The 19,905-nt window shown below is 41.7% G+C and overlaps 1 protein-coding gene across 6 annotated transcripts in view; it reads right to left on the bottom strand.

Moving 5' to 3' along the window:
• The window catches only part of Nbas (NBAS subunit of NRZ tethering complex), a 283,532-nt gene that overhangs the window by 180,052 nt on the left and 83,575 nt on the right, over window positions 1-19,905 (bottom strand). For all 6 annotated transcript variants that reach the window (XM_052186094.1, XM_052186091.1, XM_052186093.1 and 3 more), the window contains exons 22-23: window positions 4,097-4,180; window positions 2,612-2,765 (exon numbers count right to left, since the gene is read on the bottom strand). In XM_052186094.1, coding sequence (XP_052042054.1) covers window positions 2,612-2,765; window positions 4,097-4,180 — 238 coding nt within the window. The remainder of the gene's footprint in view (window positions 1-2,611; window positions 2,766-4,096; window positions 4,181-19,905) is intronic.

Consider the following 19,905-nt stretch of genomic DNA (forward strand, 5'->3'; position numbering starts at 1 on the left):
ATCATGACAAGGACAAGAAACAGCAGCCATGGGTGCACGCTAATGTGAGCGGTCACGACAAAGACAAGAAAAACCTGAGGTAGGATCAGAGCCCAGGAGGAAGAGATGTCTGCAAAGAAAATAGTAAACTGTATCAATGGAAACGGATAAAGGGGGCCACTGGCTTCCCTGAGCACAGCTCCCAGACAGTACAGGGCACATCCAGATGGAGAAACAAGGAGGAAGCAAAACCTGAGACTTTACCTCCAAAGGCTGAGTGACTGACCCTGGGCAGCGAGTAGGGAAACAGGAAGGGGAATAAAATCCTGGAAGAGGCCAGCTCTGCTCTACATGTGACATGCATACAAGTGAAGGAACTGAGCTTCCTGTCCCAAAGGGGAGTAGGGACATGGGAGAACAGCAGACCCAGTGAAAGAGAAGTTAAGGTATGGGGAGAAGGAATGGCCTAAACACAAGAGAGTGCAGACGTGAAGAATCCGAAGCACAGGGCAGAAACAATAACTATAAACCCAAAGAGATTCTAATGGAAGGAAGTTGTCAGAATCTCAAATAAGACACAAAATCTGAGAGTAGTGAGGGAAACAACGGGATAAGAGGAAGATAGAGAGGAAGAAGAGAAAACAAAGGAAAAACTCAGCAACAAAAAAGGGCCCTGAAGCCCCACACTGGCGGACTGGCAGACAGGCGAGGAAGAGAGGCAAGAAGGGAGCTTATTATCATAGTTGTCTTCTGTCAAGGTCTGTCAACTCCTCCATAGGCTGACTTGCTTTTTAAGCCACAATGAGTATCAACTTCAGCATTATGTACTATGGTCTATGTACTATACTCTCCTGAAACTCACTTTTCTCACTTTACCCAGTCTTGATGTTCAGTGCTCCCCAGGCACCCCAGGCATTCCTACTGCGTGCTTTGTCAGTTTTGACCTCTGTAGTTTCTGCTGCTATGAGCACATCAAAGGAGGAGGGTACGACAGGGCAGAGCCCCAGCAAAGCCAGGACCTGTTGGAATTGCCAAAGTACTGAAAGCAAACTATTCACAACTCAAAGTGCATTTCTATCTTCATAACAATTAAAAACAAGAGCATCGGCCATTTGTGTTGCTGTCTTCCCCAATGTTTACTGAAGTAAACATATTTAAAGTCAAACTACAAAACAAAAAAAGCTACCAAAAAAAACAAGTAGACACCAGTAAAACTAACAGGACACTCGACGAGCTGGGGCCTTCTTGGGGTAAAACTCTCCACCATAAACATTTCCTGTACCGAAACAGGTTTTGCTGAAGGCATTTATGGGCACTAAGTAAAAAGAAGTCCCACATCAATTAAACCTCTAAAAATAAGGAAGAAGATAAAATCAATGCCAGCAGATATCACTTCAATTGCATCACAGACATGGAATATCAGTATCTTTCATAAAGCTAAAAAAATAAAAACCATTATGAGTGTTTTTAACTAATGAAAAGACATAAGACATAAGGCATGAATACACAGCACTCCAAGCCCTTTGCTTTATCATCATCCCTAGTTTCAAGGGAATTTACGATGTCCAAGAACTAGTACTTTCCCTTAAGAGAGCAGCTTCAGATTCATAGTAAAACTAGGCAGAACACAGGTTCCATATATCTGGGAAAACTGCCCCAAAGGGGGAGGCAGTAAGTCCCTATGACTGAGGATGCCACACACTTCAAACACAGGTCCTGGAGGCCCCTAAGCCAGACCTGACCTGAAAGCCTCTTCCTGGAAGGCTGGCTTTCGTAGCAGCAGATGGCACCAGCATCCAGAGGAGGAAAGCAGCCAACATTCCTACCCAGCTCTAACACACATGAACCTCGATAACCAGCATGACACACTAACCCTAAGGGTGCAGTAGTGGCACACATACTTTGCAAGTAGCCATGAGCTCCTAAAGGAATGAAGGCTCACTCAACAAGAGGGAAATCATACTTAGAACTGGAAACCTAGCCAACTGCTCAGGACTAGTGAAGTCGTAGACCTTGGAGGAGAGCCTACAACTGGCACTTTTCTAAACCAGCAAAATCCCAAACAACAACAATCTGTCCTACTGCCCCAGATAAATGTAGTGCTCACTCTCATTAAGGAAACCTCTCCTTGCAACAGATGGCGACCACTACAGAAACCCACAAGTGATGAGAACACAGAGCTGGAAGTCAGGCCTGAGGAGGAACAAGGCGCTTGGGACAGAGTTCCTGAAAAGGCACAATCACAATCACCTGTGTTTGTGCACTGTAACTGGGACTAACCAAACTTCTCTGTCTATGCTGAAACAGTCCCTTAAATTAAGATGACAATGCATCTACTAAAATGCCGAGAAAATCAGAAACATAATAAATATAATATCAGAAATATAATAAAGTTTGCAGTTCACATTTTAAAGGTGATTTTGAACAACTTTTCTTGCCTGTACTTGCTTTATAAAAAGCCAAAAGTTACAAAAGCTTCTGGGCAAAGGTCAAATCAACAAAAGCACTACAGAATATTCCTTCACCCTTATAAATGACACCTGAGATTTCTGGCACCATGTGCACTAGGAGGCCTGGATCCTGCAGAGGTGGCCCCACCGCCCCACTGAGCCGCAGTGCTTCCTGCTCTCACCTGCCCAGCATGGTGCTCAATGGCCTCTGCTCTGTGCTGATACCAGGCCATCACCTTCTCCACTGTAAGCTGGGGTGTCCTGTACTGCAGTAGCTCAGGCTGCGCAGCATACAGGAACTCACTGTCATCCTGGAGGTTCGGCTCCACCACCATTCTGCAAATCATGATGGGAACAATTAATAACTGACAGGAATGCTGCACAAACTGAGAGATAGGGATGAGAAGAGAGCAAGTTAAAGAGATCGGGTGTCTGTGGGAGGGGCTTCTTTCTCATGTGCACAGGCAAACTTGCAAGTTAATGAGACACTTGAGGAAATTTAACATTTTTTTTTTCCTGGTTTTCCCGGCTTCAAAATTCTGAATGGAAAATAAGTCAAAACTACTTTGCCACAACTCAGTCAGATAGGTCGTAACAAAGGCTGGAAAGCTTTTACAGAACACACACAACTGGCTGCTTCGGCCAGCCCACTGACTGAATGCATGTACACAAGCCAAGCAGTTATGGGTAGCAACTGTCCCGGAAGGATTCCAGTTGGAACTAGAATTAAGAAATCTTGCTTTCAGTTTTCATGGAAATAAGATGTGCACTTCATTTGTGTTGGCCAGGCACTTGTAGCGGGCCCCAGCAAGGCAGGGCTGCACTGTTCTAACACAGCACAGGCCTCCGGACAGCACCCCTGCAGCTGCAGGGATGAGACATCCTAGAGGGGCCTACACAAGGATCACAAATTACTACAACTGTTTACACAGGGAAGCTTGGGTGACTGACTTCCAAGATGAAGATTAACAAAAGAATAAAAATTAACTCAAGCTTCTCAAATGACCTGCTGGGTCACTCAAGTGAGTTGCTTTAACGGCACAGATGACCGGTTATTATGAGTACTAAACAGAGCGTGGAACTCAAAACCAAACCTGAACAAATCCATCAGGAAAGGCTCTGAAACTTGGGTAGATCGTTTTAAAATGCCTCTTTTATTCATTAAAATAATGGGGCTAATATTATGCAAAATGCACAAATCAGGTCCTTAATTTTACTTACAGTCACTATGTTTTGCTGAGATTTTAACAGCTGAGTCTGCTCAGGCCCAGAGCCCATGAATGCTGGGGCAGTGTATCCAAATACCTGAGACCACCTACTGTGAATGTAACAAGTGGGGCTGAGCTCCACACAGAGAGGAGCCCTTTACCCAGCCCCTCTCCTGGTGTGACTAACACACTTACCATAGATTTCCCCCCCAGTACTGTGCACAATGCCACCCCACCCACCCTGGAATCTATTAAATATTCCTCATTTCTGCCAGACAGTTGGTATTTTCTCATTAAGTTTTTAATATATCCAAAGTCACTAGTATTATTTTAAAACTCCACTAAAATCCTCTGGACTAGTGAACACCACCCATAGGACTGCACATTTCAGTTTTCACAGGGCCACCTACAGGTCTATGCTACAAAGAGGGGAAGATGCCTCGTGTGGTTCATACTAGCCTGCATTCCAACTCTTCACACCAGTCTTCAGCTCGGTGTTTACGCTCAGCCCAAGGGATGATCGTCAAGGAGTCATTGTTCCAACTAAAATTAAAAAACAAAACAAAACAGAAACACCTTAGCTTTTAAAATATAAACTACTTAGCTTTATAGTGTATAGGACTAGAAATACATACAAGATACAGCCATGAAGATTATTGTTCATGCTACTATAAGTGGTGCGTGATAGAGTGGAAACAGTATAGGAGGCTTGTTTTTTGTTTTTTGTTTTTTGTTTTAAATACAGTGCTCTCTTTTTCATCCCTAAACTATCTAAAAGGAAATGCAGCAGTGAGTTAAAGGATTACAGGAGTGTGCGCTCACTCACATGCCTAGAGAATGGTCAAGAGCTTGCACTGTATGCTTCATTTCAGCCCAGTCTCTGTGCACACACCGCCATCTATCCCAGTCCTATCTGTCTGAGTTGCCAGTAACTATGGAAACGTCTGCCTGTTATCCTAGTCCAGCAGCTCACAAGCTCCCTGGGCACACACTAACCACTGAATAAAACAAGGGATGGGGACTAACAAAGTTAATTGTAACATTATTATTATGAATGTCAATTTAAACAGTCACATACCACTAGATGCTATCACCAATCCCCAGAATCCATGTAAGGCAATGAGGAGAGAACTTACTCCACACAAGTGCCCTCTGATTTCCATATATATATATATATATATATATATATATATATATATATATATATATATATATATATACCCATGTATACACACATGCACAAATAATGACATATGTTTAAAAGAATCCATTTAAGTTAAAACAGAAAGAGTGAACACAACATGTTAATAGAGAGAGCAGTTTGCTATAAATCAGCAGCCACAGAAAACAGAAGCAGTGTAGGGCTTTCAACATTGTCTGCAGAGTCAGCTTTAGCTCTAAAAGCTACAGTTCCATGAAAAGATAGAAACATGCTCAATTAGGAATAAAGTTAAAACTTTCTGAAAAAAGAACTTTGAATAGCCTGACTTAGGCAGTTCAGTGAAATGCTTAGGTTTGGTTTTGCTTCTGCTTTTATTATCACTTTTATTTATTCATTGATTGATTGATTGACTGATTTATATTAGATGTTTTCTTTATCTATACTTCAAATGTTAGCCCCTTTCCACGTTTCCCCTCCGAAAGCCCCCTATCCCAACCCCCCTCCTCCTGCTCACCAACCCACCCACTCCTGCTTCCCTGTCCTGCCATTCCCCTACACTGGGGCATCGAGCCCTCACAGGAGCAAGGGCCTCTCCTCCCATTGATGTCCGACAAGGCCATCCTCTGCCATCTGGAGCCATGGGTCCCTCCATGTATACTCTTTGGTTGGTGGTTTAGTCCCTGGGAGTTCTGGGAGTTCTGATTGGTTCATATTGTTGTTCCTCCTATGGAGCTGCAAACCCCTTCAATTCCTTGGGTCCTTTCTCTAGCTCCTCCATTGTGAACCTGAGCTTAGTCCAATGGTTGGCTGTGAGCATCCACTTCTATATCTGTCAGGCACTGGCAGGGCCTCTCAAGGCACAGCTATATCAGGCTCCTGTCACCAAACACTTGTTGGCATCCACAATAGTGTCTGCGTTTGGTAACTGTATATGGGATGGTTTCTTAGGTGGGGCAGTCTCTGGATGGCCTTTCCTTCAAGCAAGTGAAAGATCTGTATGATAAGAACTTCAAGTCTCTGAAGAAAGAAATCAAAGAAGATCTCAGAAGATGGAAAGATCTCCCATGCTCATGGACTGGCAGGATTAATATAATAAAAATGGCCATCTTGCCAAAAGCAATCTACAGATTCAATGCAATCCCCATCAAAATTCCAACTCAACTCTTCATTAAGTTAGAAAAAGTAATTTCCAAATTCATCTGGAATAACAAAAAAACAAACAAACAAAAAAAAAAAAAAAACAGGAAAGCGAAAACTATTCTCAACAATAAAAGAACTTCTGGTGGAATCACCACCCCTGACCTCAAGCTTTACTACAGAGCAATCGAGATAAAAACTGCATGGTATTGGTATAGTGACAGGCAGGTGGATCAATGGAATAGAACTAAAGACCCAGAAATGAACCCACACACCTATGGTCACGATCTTTGTTTTCACTTCTTCGTACTTCAGACTATCAGTTGGGAAACTTTCCTTAAATGTATCACAGCCCCAGAGAAAGAACCAAATGCTCTTCTGTTAAGTTGTGAAACATGTTCTACAAAAGGAAGACTCCATAAACTAGGAAATGACACTGGTAAAGAGATTGGTCTTCATATGAAAAGAACAGGAGAGCAGCAGAGGGTTGGGCAGTGGAGGCAGGTCTGATGAGGTCAGGGAAGGACAGAAATGGCTCAACAGCACTCGTGCCACCGGATGTTGCCGAACAAATAGTCAGAGTCTAGATCCTCCAACTATTAAATAAGCCCATCAGACGCTAGGCTAAAAGTACAGCTTTTCAACCAATACATAAGAGACTAGACTAGTAAACCAAGTACCAAAGACACCCTGTGAACACATTTATGCTCAGATTTTTAAATTGTAGACAGATTCAGATGCTAACACAGGGCAAAAGCCATAAGTATTATATTATTCATTTGTCACCAAATAGACTTATTTTATTTCATTTTATGTCAGAAATATTTTGTTGCAAACTGCTGCAATGAAAAGTGAGAAAGATAACATTTTGGATGGAGATGATGATAATACCCACTCTGCCAACTGAACAACAAATTAGTGCAATGAATCGAGAACGAGGAGAAAAAATACATCTCAGCAGCTATTATAACTTTCCAATCAAAGCAGACATGGTTCCGTAAGCTACAAAAATGTTTTCAAAAAGAATTTCAGAAAAAACATATCACAAGCTGCTATTTGTATTTTCCACACAGAGAATATATTAGACCCAAGAGTTCTTACTACAATGATTAGTAAGGGCAGGCCCTCAGCCCGGCGAGATTAATGTAGAATGAACTCTAGAAAACTGTGAGACATTTTTATGGGTCTTTTTTGAATATGATGACTAATAAATCCATTAAAACAATAAAAATAAGTTCTGCTCAGGGGCCCACACTAAAAGGTAGACCTAGAGAGCCCTGTTAGTAATGATGTATTTTACTGTACTATCAAAGCAAAACTAGCTCCGCTCCTTCTCACTGAACAACACTCAACACTGACTGAGCTCTCACTATGGCCCAGACAGTACACAATGCTTTTAATTAATGTACAATACCTCCACTCAATCCTAGCAGTCTAGCAAAGCCAGCTATATTATTTTCTTTACCTTCCAGTGATTATACATATACATATGCATGTATATGTATGTGTACATATATATAAATGTCTAGTCTAGAAAATGAATTTTGACAAAGCATGATTTAATTTCATATCTGATCAATAGTATTTACACAATAAAAAACAAAAGCCACACATGGCTACAGGCCCATCCCTTAGAAGCCTCGGGCTGGAACATCTTGAATTCAAACCTAACACTGGACACAGAGTGCATTCTGGTGACCTCCAGCCACAGAGTGAGAGTCTGTCTCCAAGACCCAGAAACTGCGGATGGCACCATTTCCTAGGCTGGTGTACTGGATCTTAAGATGAAGAGGAGATGGACTGAGCACAAGCATTCATCAATCAGTTTCTGACTCCTGACTGGAGTCAATGTGACCAGCCGCTTCAAGCTCCTGCAACCTTGACCTCTCAGCCATGACGGGTTGTACCTACCAATTAAGAGCCAAATAAACCATTTCTCCCTTAGGTTGCTTTTCTCAGGGTATTTTATCACAGCAATTCAAAATGTAACTATGGCAGCAGGATTTTTATTTATTTTGTCTACTGCTATATCCTTAGCAACTAAAACAGTGCCTGGTACTTAGCAGACTCTAAACAATATGTGATTACTGAGTTAAATAAATAACAGAGCAACAAAGAATTAAAAAGCGTTCTCATGGGTAACATAACAAGTGAGAACTATAATACAGCAACAGAAAGAATGGTCTATTCATAGGAAAAGACATGTCAATGACTTATACAGAACAAACTTAAGAGATCAGAGTAAGGTTGGGAATGGCATCCTCATCGCATACTGGGGCAAGGCAAAGCTACACACCTGGTTCAGAGCACCTGAGAACAGTAAGTGCTTGGAATATATATTTATATTGGCTTTGAAGATAGGTGGGCATCTCACTGTATGTCACAGGGAGAGGGGAGGACCACAACAGATTCATCTCTAAAACTCACTGCTACAGTCCAGATGGAAAATGACCCCATAGGATCATGCACAGATACATTTGGTCCCCAGTTAATATCAACTGCTTGGGGAAAACAGGACCCTTTAGGAGGTAGGGTCTGCTGGGAAGAGTGGGTGATTCATGTTTGTTGTTTTCTATGTGTCTACCCCCTCCTCTTCTCCACCATGAGAAGCAAAGCTACTGCATTCATCCCGTCCCACCATGATGGACTGTATGTAAGCCAGAATGAATCTTCCTTCTGTGCAGTGTTTGTAGCCAAGCTTTTGTCACAGTGATGAGGAAAGCAACAGTCCAGCCATTCCTCACAACTCAACTTACTCATGCACAAGATGAACAGAATGAGAATTAGGGAACTTTAGAGAAAACCCTTTCATTAACTGTGCTTTCCTCAACACTTCTAACTACGGGAGACACTTGCCAATGAGTTATGTGAAACTACAGTTCAAAAACCACTAGAAATCCTACAGTTGCTACCCAGGACTATAAAGGGATCAGCTAACTGTGGAGCCTTTAAGTCAAGCTCTGCAACACAAAGTTGCATGTTCATATACCCTTTGTTTCTTCTTATTCTCTTTCATACTCCATTTTAAGTTCAAAATTTAAATGCATCATTGCTACTTAAAAAAAAATACGGGGCTGGAGAGATGGCTCAATGGGTAAGAGCAATGACTGTTCTTCTGAAGGTCATGAGTTCAAATCCCAGTACCCACATGATACCCTCTTCTGGTGTCTGAAGACAGCTATACAGTACTTACATATAATAAATAAATAAATCTTTTAAAAAAAATACAACTAGAAAACCAGAATTTTCTCTTTACAAAGCAATGCCTATTTTTGTTTGACTTTAGGATTCTTTGTATTAAAGCCTTGTTCATATGTTTTCTGAATAATTAACTATGCTAGTTTCATTTCAAGGTAGCAGTTATCTGTCAGCAGGAAGGCAATGCATATAATAAGTTCTATTATAGTCAATAATCCTCTCGCCAAATACTTCTTGCACTAAATATAAATGTTTTATTTCAAGTCAACTGTATGAGGAACAGACTTCCAAAAATTCTTTTGTCCAAGTTATGAGCCTTGGAAACAAAGGCTGTGTAGACAGTGTATTGCTACTAATTGCTACCTCTTATACATTGGTTTTAAGATGTGGACTTCTATTTTTTTCATCATTTAGCAAAGAAGAAAATGTTCTACTATATAAACCCTCCAAAGTAATGATAATTTGGGTCCACATGTGTAACTCCATTGGGGTTATCATCACTAAACAAGTCAAGTTGACCATATACCTAGTGGGGAAACGCCACAAAGCTAGGACCACACATAAGACCAAGACAGAAAAAGACCTGCCCAGAGGCATCATTCTGAATTAGCCTACAGAAGATTAAATTAGTACTTATAAAGCTCATAAATGACTCCCAACACATTAAATGTTATTATGTACTAACCTTTATGAACATAGTTATTTTTCACACCAGCAATAACATTTTTCCTAAATAGTAAATATAAGATACATATGATTTTAGTTAACACTGCAAGATCTACTGCATGATAAGCTATAACACCATACTGATAATTTCCAAAAAGGCCTGGTCTCCCTAGCCAATGCTTAAAACCATGTCTAAAAGTGAGGTTTTAACTTTGAAATAATTTGAATATTTCAGAGTCCTAGTTTGGAAAAAAGATCATTATAGCTTATGGAAAAGGCACAAAGTCCAGTTGGATTTCCACTACCAAACTTCCCCCCCCAAAAATCAGTTATATAATTAAGAGTGTTCTATATAAAATGATTAATATCAACAAACCAAGGAACAATAAAGGAGTAGAGATATACTAGAATAAAACTGGTATCATCTACCATTACCACCTCCAGTCCAAATTTAAAAGAAAAAAAGCCTCTCAGCCTCTGCTATGAACAATTGCTTCACTGGGAGCACCTCAGCCTCACTGGGAGCACCTCAGCCTCACTGGGAGTACCTTAGCCTCACTGGGAGTACCTCAGCTTCACTGTGAGTACCTCAGCCTCACTAGGAGCACCTTACCCTCACTGTCTGCTCCTCAGCTTCACCAAGAGCACCTCACCTTCACTGTGAAAATGTCAAAAAAAAACTCAGTGTGAGCTCCCCAGACTCACTGGGAGTACCACAGCCTCACTGGGAACAACTCTGCTTCACTGAGAATACCTCATCCTCACTGTGTGCTCCTCAGTCTCTGCTGTGCTCCACTGCCTCACTATGAGTGCCTCAGCCTCACTGTGTATTCCTCGGCCTCACTAAGTGATGGCTTCAACATGTGCTCCCCAGCCTCGCTGTGTGCTCTCCACCCCACTGTGTGCTCCCTACCCTCCTACCCTCACTGTATGCTCTCCAGCCTAGCTATGAGCACCTCAGCCTTACTGTGAGTTTCTCACACTCAGTGTGAGCTTCTCAACCTCACTGTGTGTTTCCCAGTCTCACTGTGAGCTCTCCAGCCTCACTGTTCCTCAGCCTCACTGGGAGCACTTCAGCCTCAATGGGATCACCTCAGCCTCACTGGGAGTAACTGCCTCACTGTGAGCAGTTCACCTTCACTGGGAGCACTGCAACCCCTGCTGTGATCAGCAGTCTCACTATGGGTACTTCATCCTGACTGTGAGCACTGTCACCATCCACTAAACACCACAGAAGTGTTTGGAACGGTGGTTTTCAAAAGGAACCTGGCTAGACATGACTGGGCCCACTGAACTCTAAAATAGAAAGCTCGCCAATCTGCAGTACCACTAACTGCCATCTTTCCACATCGATCACCAGGTCATGAGCCCAGTCCGCACATGCCAGGGGATTTTTCCACAGTTTCCATGCACAGTATCCAAACTTTTAAAAAATAAACTGGGTCAGAATGGCTAAGGTCAAAAACTCAGGAGACAGCAGGTGTTGGCAAGGATGTGGAGAAAGAGGAACACTCCTCCACTGCTGGTGGGATTGCAAGATGGTGCAACCACTTTGGAAATCAGTCTGGCGGTTCCTCAGAAAACTGGGCATGTCACTTCCTGAGGACCCTGCTATACCTCTCCTGGGCATATATCCAGAGGATTCTTCAGCATGCAATAAGGACACATGCTCCACTATGTTCATAGCAGCCCTATTTGTAGTAGCCAGAAGCTGGAAAGAACCTAGGTGTCCTTCGACGGAGGAATGGATACAAAAAAATGTGGTATATTTACACAATGGAGTACTATTCAGCCATTAGAAACAATGAATTCATGAAATGCTTAGACAAATGGATGGAGCTGGAGAACATCATAAGTGAGGTAACCCAGTCTCAAAAGATCAATCATGGTATGCACTCACTGATAAGTGGATATTAGCCTAGAAACTTTGAATACCCAGGACATAATCCACAAATTAAATGATGTCCAAAAAGAATGGAGGAGTGGCCCCTAGTTCTGGAAAGATTCAGTGCAAGAGTATAGGGGAGTTCCAGAACAGGGAAATGGGAAGGGGTGGATGGAAGAACAGGGGGACGGAAGAGGGATTATGGGACTTGCGGGGAGTGGGGACCCAGAAAAAGGGAAATCATTTGAAATGTAAATAAAAATATATCAAAAAAAAAGAGATATTAAAAAAAATTCTGCTTGATGCTTGCAACCAAAAAAAAAAAAAAACTGGATACATAATGAAGCAAAATACCTTAATGCATGTTTTATTACCAAATATAAATTTGATTTCTGATAGCATTTTTCTTATTACAAATACAATGTTTAAACAGATTTGCCTATATCAAAAGTTGAAGAAAGTGTCTCCCAGGGTTATTTATATGTTAATTAAATATAGTAAGATAAAGACAAACTGCTGTTACTGACACGTATTTACATATTAATGAAATCTTGACTAGCAAAGACATTGTGTGATCAAAGAGAAATATTGGAACTGTTTTCCTGAGGCAATTCAGCCACTCAGAATATGTCCTAGTCTATTTAAGGATTATATGTTCTAAAATCAATGGTAATGTTACTCAAGTTTATAAGAAAATGAATAGGGAGAGAAAAGTGTTATGTCCATGAAAATCAATAGCACTGGGTCTATTAATCTGTGGTTTTAGGGGAAGACATCAGCTTAAAAACAAATAGGGTGGATGTGCCTCTCAAACAACCTCAGCCTCCAATGAAAAGAGAAGTTTCAGCCTAAGTCACTCTAAAACAGTAACACAAAGAAAACTAATTACTAATTCCAGTTCCAGAACCTGAGTCATGACTGCCCCAGAAGTGTTTGATAATAATCCCCTTTCTGCTTATTTCAAGAGTATGCCATGAGAACTGTATGTGCATAATAATACAAAACAGAGGACCCTGCTATACCACTCCTGGGCATATACCCAGAGGATTCCCCAGCATGCAATAAGGACACATGTTCCATTATGTTCACAGCAGCCCTATTTATAATAGTCAGAAACTGGAAAGAACCCAGATGTCCCTCAGTGGAGGAATGGATACAGAAAATGTGGTACATTTATACAATGGAATACTATTCAGCTAATAAAAACAATGAATTCATGAAATTCTTAGGCAAATGGGTAGAACTGGAAAATATCATCCTGAGTGAGATAACCCAATCACAATCCAATGGTATGCACTCACTGATAAGTGGATATTAGCCAAGAAGCTTGGAATACCCAAAACACAATTCCCAGATCAAATGAAGCTCAAGAAGAAGAAAGAACAAAGTATGGATACTCTGGTCCTTCTTAGAAGGGAGAACAAAATACCACAGGAAGAGATACAGAGACAAAGTGTGGAACAGAGTCTGAGAGAAAGACCATCCAGAGACTGCCCCACCTGGGGATCCTTCCCATATATAGTTACAAAACCCAGACACTATTGTGGATGCCCACAAGTGCTTGCTGACCAAAGCCTGATATAGCCATCACCTAGGAGGCTCTGCTAGTGCATGACAAATACTGAGGGGGACACTCTCAGTCAACCATTGAACTGAGCACCGGGTCCCCAATGGAGGAGCTAGAGAAAGGACCCAAGGAGCTGAAGGGGTTTGCAGTGCCATAGGAGAAACAAAAATATGAGCCACCCAGTACTCCCAGAGCTCCCAGGGACAAAAACATCAACCAAAGAGTATGTATGGAGTTACCCATGGCTCCGGATGCATAGGCAGCAGAGGATGGCCTAGCTGGACATCAGAGGGAGGAGAGGCCCTGGGTCCTGGGAAGGCTCGATGCCACAGCACAAGGGGAATGCTAGTACAGGGAAGATAGAGTGGGTGGATTGGTGAGCAAGGGGAGAGGAAGATGGGTTATATATGGGAGGGGATTTTCAGAGGGAAAACCAGGAAAGTGGACATTTGAAATGTAAATAATGTATCTAATAAAAAAATTAAAAAATACAAAATACAAATGCTCTAACCTCAATCTTGAAATATTTGCTAAGAAAAAAAAATAAATTAGTCATCACACACTAATTTTTAAGTAATTACCAGCATCCAGATAGCTAGCACCAGCAATAGTGACATAATGCTTATGCTACAACATTTAGTTGAAATACTAGTTTTTATCTTCTTAATCAGAGAAATTGTCCCCAACATATTTTCCCTTCAAGTATATAAAGACAAAAATGAATCCAGACATCATCTTAAGTATCCACCATGACAGATGTACAAGCTGACTATCCTCCAAGCAGACCCACAGCCAAGATGCTCTCCCTCATATCTTAGATTCAGAAATGGCTAGCACAGTCCATTTATTTTTTATTGGATAGCTTATTTACATTTCAAAGAGTATCCCCTTTTCCAGTCCCCCCCCAAAACCCCCTATCCCAGCCTCCCTCCCCTGCCTCTATGAGGGTGTTCACCCATCCACACACTCCCTTCTCCCCGCCCTGGCATTCCCCTACACTTGGGCATTGAGCCTTCACAGGACCAAGGGCCTCTCCTCCCACTGATGCTGGACAAGGCCATCCTCTGCTGTATATGTGGCTGGAGCCATGGGTCCCCGCATGTGTACTGTTTGGTTAGTGGTTTAGTCCTCCTATGGGGTTACAAACCCCCGTCACTCCTTCAGTCCTTTCTCTAACTCCTCCATTTGGGCCCCCGAGCTCAGTCCAATGGTTGGCTGCGAGCTTCCACCTCTGTATTTGCCACGCTCTGAAGTCTGATTTCACTGCCTCCTGAGAGCTCTGCCAGAGCACAGTGCACGTAAAGAGTGGTCCTCTCTACTGATGGTTGGCTCAGAGGCCACAGCTTAAGACCAGCCCAAAACACAGTCCCTGCATGCTCTGCTCACAGCAAGAGAGGGACAATCTATACCAGGGAGAATGGAATTAGGAGATAACTGATCAAACTTTCATTCTTAAAGGAAACAGTATTTCTATGTTTTTCTTGACAATCAAAATGGAAAAAAAAAAAACCATACTGTGATCTTACCATAGGTACAATTTTTATTACAACTCAGAAGATATGGTGAGGACAGACACAATAAACCTGGAGGATACAATAATAGCCTTTTAAAAAGTTCAGGACAAAACATTGATAATGGAAACACTAGGCTACATAAAACATAAATAAGCTAAGATTTCATGCTTCCTTCCTGAAATCTATACTCTGATTTATTTGTTTCCTTATTGTAACCCAGGCTAGCCTCAGACTCGTGGCATGCACTCTCCATTCATCAAGCCACCAAGAGCTGAAATTACAGACAGAAGCACTAAGCCTGCGCTGATTCATTCCCAACCAGGGAGTGTCTGGTGACATCACCAAATCCTCCTTACCTCCTTGTCAACAGGTGACAGAACATGATTGAGTACATGCGCAGTCTCAGATTAAATACTAATTCCAACTGTCCCTTTTCTACTCAAATGTTCTAAAATCACAAAGGAGATTTGCAAGGCTTAGATCCAAACCTTTCCCTCTCCAAGAAGCTTTTTCTGATCCTCATGAAATTCTTTTCCTGATTCCCTTGCAGTGAAAAACAACCTCTCCTATCTCCAAGCTTATCTGTATTCCTCATGTGAATGAATCACTTAAATCTGTATTGTTTTTTATTATTTGTGTGTGTGTGTGTGTGTGTGTGTGTGTGTGTTTGTGTGTGTGTGTGTATCTGGGCATGCAGCTGTCATGACTCAAGAGTAGGGTCAAAGGACAATATGTGGGAGTGGTTCTCTCCTTCTATCATGTGGTCCATCAGGCCTGACAACAAGGGATTTATCCACAAAGCCCTTTGGTTCAATCTACACTTTCATCTTATGTAGATTACTAGGTCAGCATGTCAACATCTACCTTGCTGACCTTCTCGACTACACTATCATTTATCTGAAAAAGAATGAATATACTGGATTCATATTTCTAGCTACCTACCAAAGCTAGCACAATGCCAAGAAACAAACAAACAAACAAAAACTAGATAAAGTTCTACTGAAAAATACAGAATCTTATGTAATTCAACTCTTCTTTACGCTGTCTTTTCAAAGGAAATAAAATAATTTAGAAATATCTCGATTTTTAAATCAGTCTCAGGTATACTCATGACTAGTTAAAAATTTCAATGACAAAAGAGATTAAAACTAAAAAACAAATCAAAATCTCCTGTACAATATACCATTAATATATTCTTAATAGCAAACAACCTTCTAGAATATTTATAAAACTATAAAATGTCATCCACAGACACCAAGGTTTAGATGTAAACCTTGAAAACCCAGCATGTGATGTTGGCAGGTCCGACCAGGGACAGCTGGAATAAGCAGGAAGTAAGTGGGACGGATGAAATGCAGACAGATCGCCTGCTGCCTTTCAAGTAAAATAGAAACAGTGGTTACGTTCCGACGGAGATTGCTTAGAGTCAACGCTGACTTCATTGAAAAGGATTCAACTGTTGCATTTCCCATTACTATTAATGATTCGGTGATAAAGGTTGTAGACATGATTTGGGGTCAGGGATATTGCTCCTGCCTACAGTCCCAGCACTCTGGAGGCTGAGACAGGAGGAACACAAGTCTAAAGCTAGCCTGAGCTGCACAGGAAATAGAGCAAGACGTTTTGTCTCAACTCTCCCCACCTAAAGTTCTATTAATGATTTAAAATATACAGTTAATCAATTTAATTTAAAACATAGGCAAGTCAATTTGACATAATCAAATCTGTTCTAAAACTCCTCACTTAGTCGTCTTACACCTGCCTTGATAATGTGGCATGTAAATTGTTAGGGAACTAAACAAAAATGGAAATCAGCAATGTGGGAACACAATAAAAAAAAACAGTGAAGAATAAGAGAAACATCTGCAAAACTATAGCCATTCACAGTCCTTCTGCACGGGATGGCACACTTTCCAGAGTCAAACCTTCAACTGCCAAGTGATCTCACTAAGTTTCTATAGTTATAGACACATACCCTGCAAAGCTGCCACAGTAGGCTTCCTGGATCATAAGAACAAAGTGCAACAGACATCCTATTCCATGAACAAAATCCCAACACTCACACTATAAATACTTTGCAATAATAATATAAAATAAATAGTCAATCTACTGCGACTATTCAGGAATAATGAACATTTTGATTAACTAGTAAACATGTTAAAGAATTTCATATACTTAAGTAGAAAATTTACTTCCATGTCAAAAGTACAGGGAGGGGCTGGAGATATGAATGGCACAAGAGTTAAGAGAACCTGCTGCTCTTTTAGCAGACCTAGGTTAAATTCCCAGTACCTACCTGACAACTCACAGCCATCTGTAATTCCAAGGGTACAATGCCCCTCTCTGGTCTCCATAGACACCAGATATGTCAATGGTGTGTGTGTGTGTGTGTGTGTGTGTGTGTGTGTCCCCACCAATAGAATCTCACAGTGATTTAAGCATAAGTTGGTAATTTCATGTGTATGTAGTCACAGCCATCCTTGGGGTACATGAACACAGAACAGAACTCAACCAATCAGAAACAGCGTTTCCCATGTCCATGAGCACTGCTCAGTAGCAACCAGCTTCCTCTTCCAATCAGTACAGCAGATGCCAATGCAACCATTCCTAGAATTTCAAGTTTCCATCAGGTTTCTGTCACCCTCCTCCTTCTATGTTCTAAAACTCACAACCTGCAAGCGTCTTGATGCTGGCTTCTGAACGGAAGCTCTTTCTCTTCCTGCCAGTGCCATGGTTTAGCACTACGTTGTACCTATCAGTTCACACATATCAAAGCATCTATATGCTTGACTGGCTGCTGACCTTCCATCACTGTACCAATGCCACTAACCTCATTTCTCTAACAGGTCCTGCAGTTTCTAGTTTGTTTGATGGTCTACACAATGCAAAGATTTTTAGTAATGCATATCCCACAATACTCCAGAATTGATAACTCACTAATTTCTTATTCTAGAATATGTGCTCTATATGTATTGATAAGATGGAAATCCAGACTAACAGAACACAAGAATTCTCTATTTTCCTTCCAATGTTTCTGAATATAAACTTAATCCAATAGGAAATATAAGCCAAGAAGTATTATACAGTGTGTCGGAAGTACAAAAGGCCAAACCTTAGTAGAGAACTAACTCTGCTAATAACTGCTAAGAGCAGGCACTTGCACACTGTCCTCAGTGGCTTCTCATGCACGTGTGTTGATGAGTTTTGTCAGTTTGATGTAAGCTGGAGTCATCTGAGAAGAGGGGAGCACACGTGAGAAAACTCTCCCATCAGGGTGGGAAGGTGGTGGAGCATTTTCTTGATACTTGATAACTGATGTAGAAGAGCTCAGCCCACAGTAGCACCACCATTCACAGGAAAGTGGTCCTTCAGTATGTAAGACAGCAGGTTGAGCAAGACAGCATGCAGAATTCCTCATGGCTTCTGCTTCAGGTCCTGCCTCAAGGTTCCTGCTCTGACTTCCTTGGATGATGAACTATAAGAGGAAATAAATCCTTTTCTCCCCAAATTGTGTTTATTCATGATTTCTATCACAGCAACAGAAGTGCTAACTCAGCTAGCACAGTCATTCCTTCATTCTCACAACAGGAATGGCTATAATCATGCCATTTACAAGAGAAGATGGAAGTGCCACTAACCAGGTAGCCCAGATCCTGAGTTTTAGGCACCCTCAGCAGTTACTTCCACAGACAACTAAGTCATGCAGTTACCTTTTCAGCAGTCACCATTCTGAAAAGATGTCACAGGAAGAGACAGTGGCAAAATTATAAAGTGCAATGAATATCTCTATTAAGCAAACTAAGATCCTACAAAGACTCTTAAGAAATGTCACTTTTGGGCTTTGAAACAGTCAATCAGAATACAAAATATAAATATTGTTGCAAAAATGACACAGAATAGGTAAGGTAGCTAATAAATAAAATGATACACCACCTGTGACAAAGAAAAATGTAGTTTCAAAGCGTTACACCAGTGACATTTCATCAATGTCAAACACACCTGAGGGTTTAAGAGTGACAATATACAACACAAAATAGGACCCTTTGCAGCCACAAGACTGATAAAATTTGGCTCAGTCAAAACTAGCTAATCAGGGACTAGAGAGATAGCTCAGTGGTTTCGAGTACTCACTGCTCTTATACAGCGCCTGAGTTCAGTTCCCAGCACCCGTGTCAGAAAGCTCATAGTTGCCTCTAATTCCAGCCCAAGGCATCAAATACATCCAGCCTCCATTTTTAAGCACACCCACACACACAAACACATATCCCTACATAACTGAAATGAAAAATAATTCTTTACAAAGCTACTGGCTAATAAGAACCTTCTGGCTTGGCCAGTGTGATGCCCACTGCACAGCTAAGTCCTGTGCTTAGGAGCGGTATTCCACTGTGAGGAGCAGTCATGGCCACTTCAGCACCTCTCCTGAGTCCTTCCAGCTACCCCACCAACAACAGTCTGCTTGAAGAGGGACAGAAGCAGGCTCGTGGGGCAGACAAAAACATGCTACAAGCCGAGGGCCAGACCGCCAGACCTGGCAAGCCAACTGCATGGTCCTTAAAACCCCTCACATGAATACTGACAACTTCCCTTAGGACACTTTCTGGAAAAGAATAGCAATATATCCAGTCTGCTCCTATAAAATCCCAGATTAATGAAGCACCCACTGTCTGACCCATGAGCCACCACTCTGGTTGAAGGACAAAGCACAAAGATCAACATGGGACACCTCAGACACAGAGGATCAGAAAACACCAGCCCAAGAGCCCGTTAAGGAACAGAGTGGCCACACAGGATCTGCACTCAGCAAGGTCTCAGACACAATCAATTCCACTTGGTACACTTCTTGGTTCTATTTCGATCCTCCAGCCACTGTCTTTCTAAGACTGAATCCCCCAACTAGCACAAGCTAGTCTGGGGATGTGGCCGCCTGTCTGGCCCTCAGGGCTGGGATTGATGTGGCTCTGTGAGGGCACTGCTTCCCAGCATTCCACTTCTGCTCTGCCTGGAACTGGCGCTGCCCTCTCACCTGCTCTTACTGCTCTCTCTCCCTTCACTCACTTGTTTCTCTCCTATTTTACCTCTGTTAGTTTAATATTAATCCCTAGTTATCTTTAACCGATGCTCTTCTCATTCCTACAC

This window comes from Apodemus sylvaticus, chromosome 6 (assembly GCF_947179515.1).
Source record: "Apodemus sylvaticus chromosome 6, mApoSyl1.1, whole genome shotgun sequence".
NCBI classification, from domain to species: Eukaryota; Metazoa; Chordata; class Mammalia; order Rodentia; family Muridae; genus Apodemus; species Apodemus sylvaticus.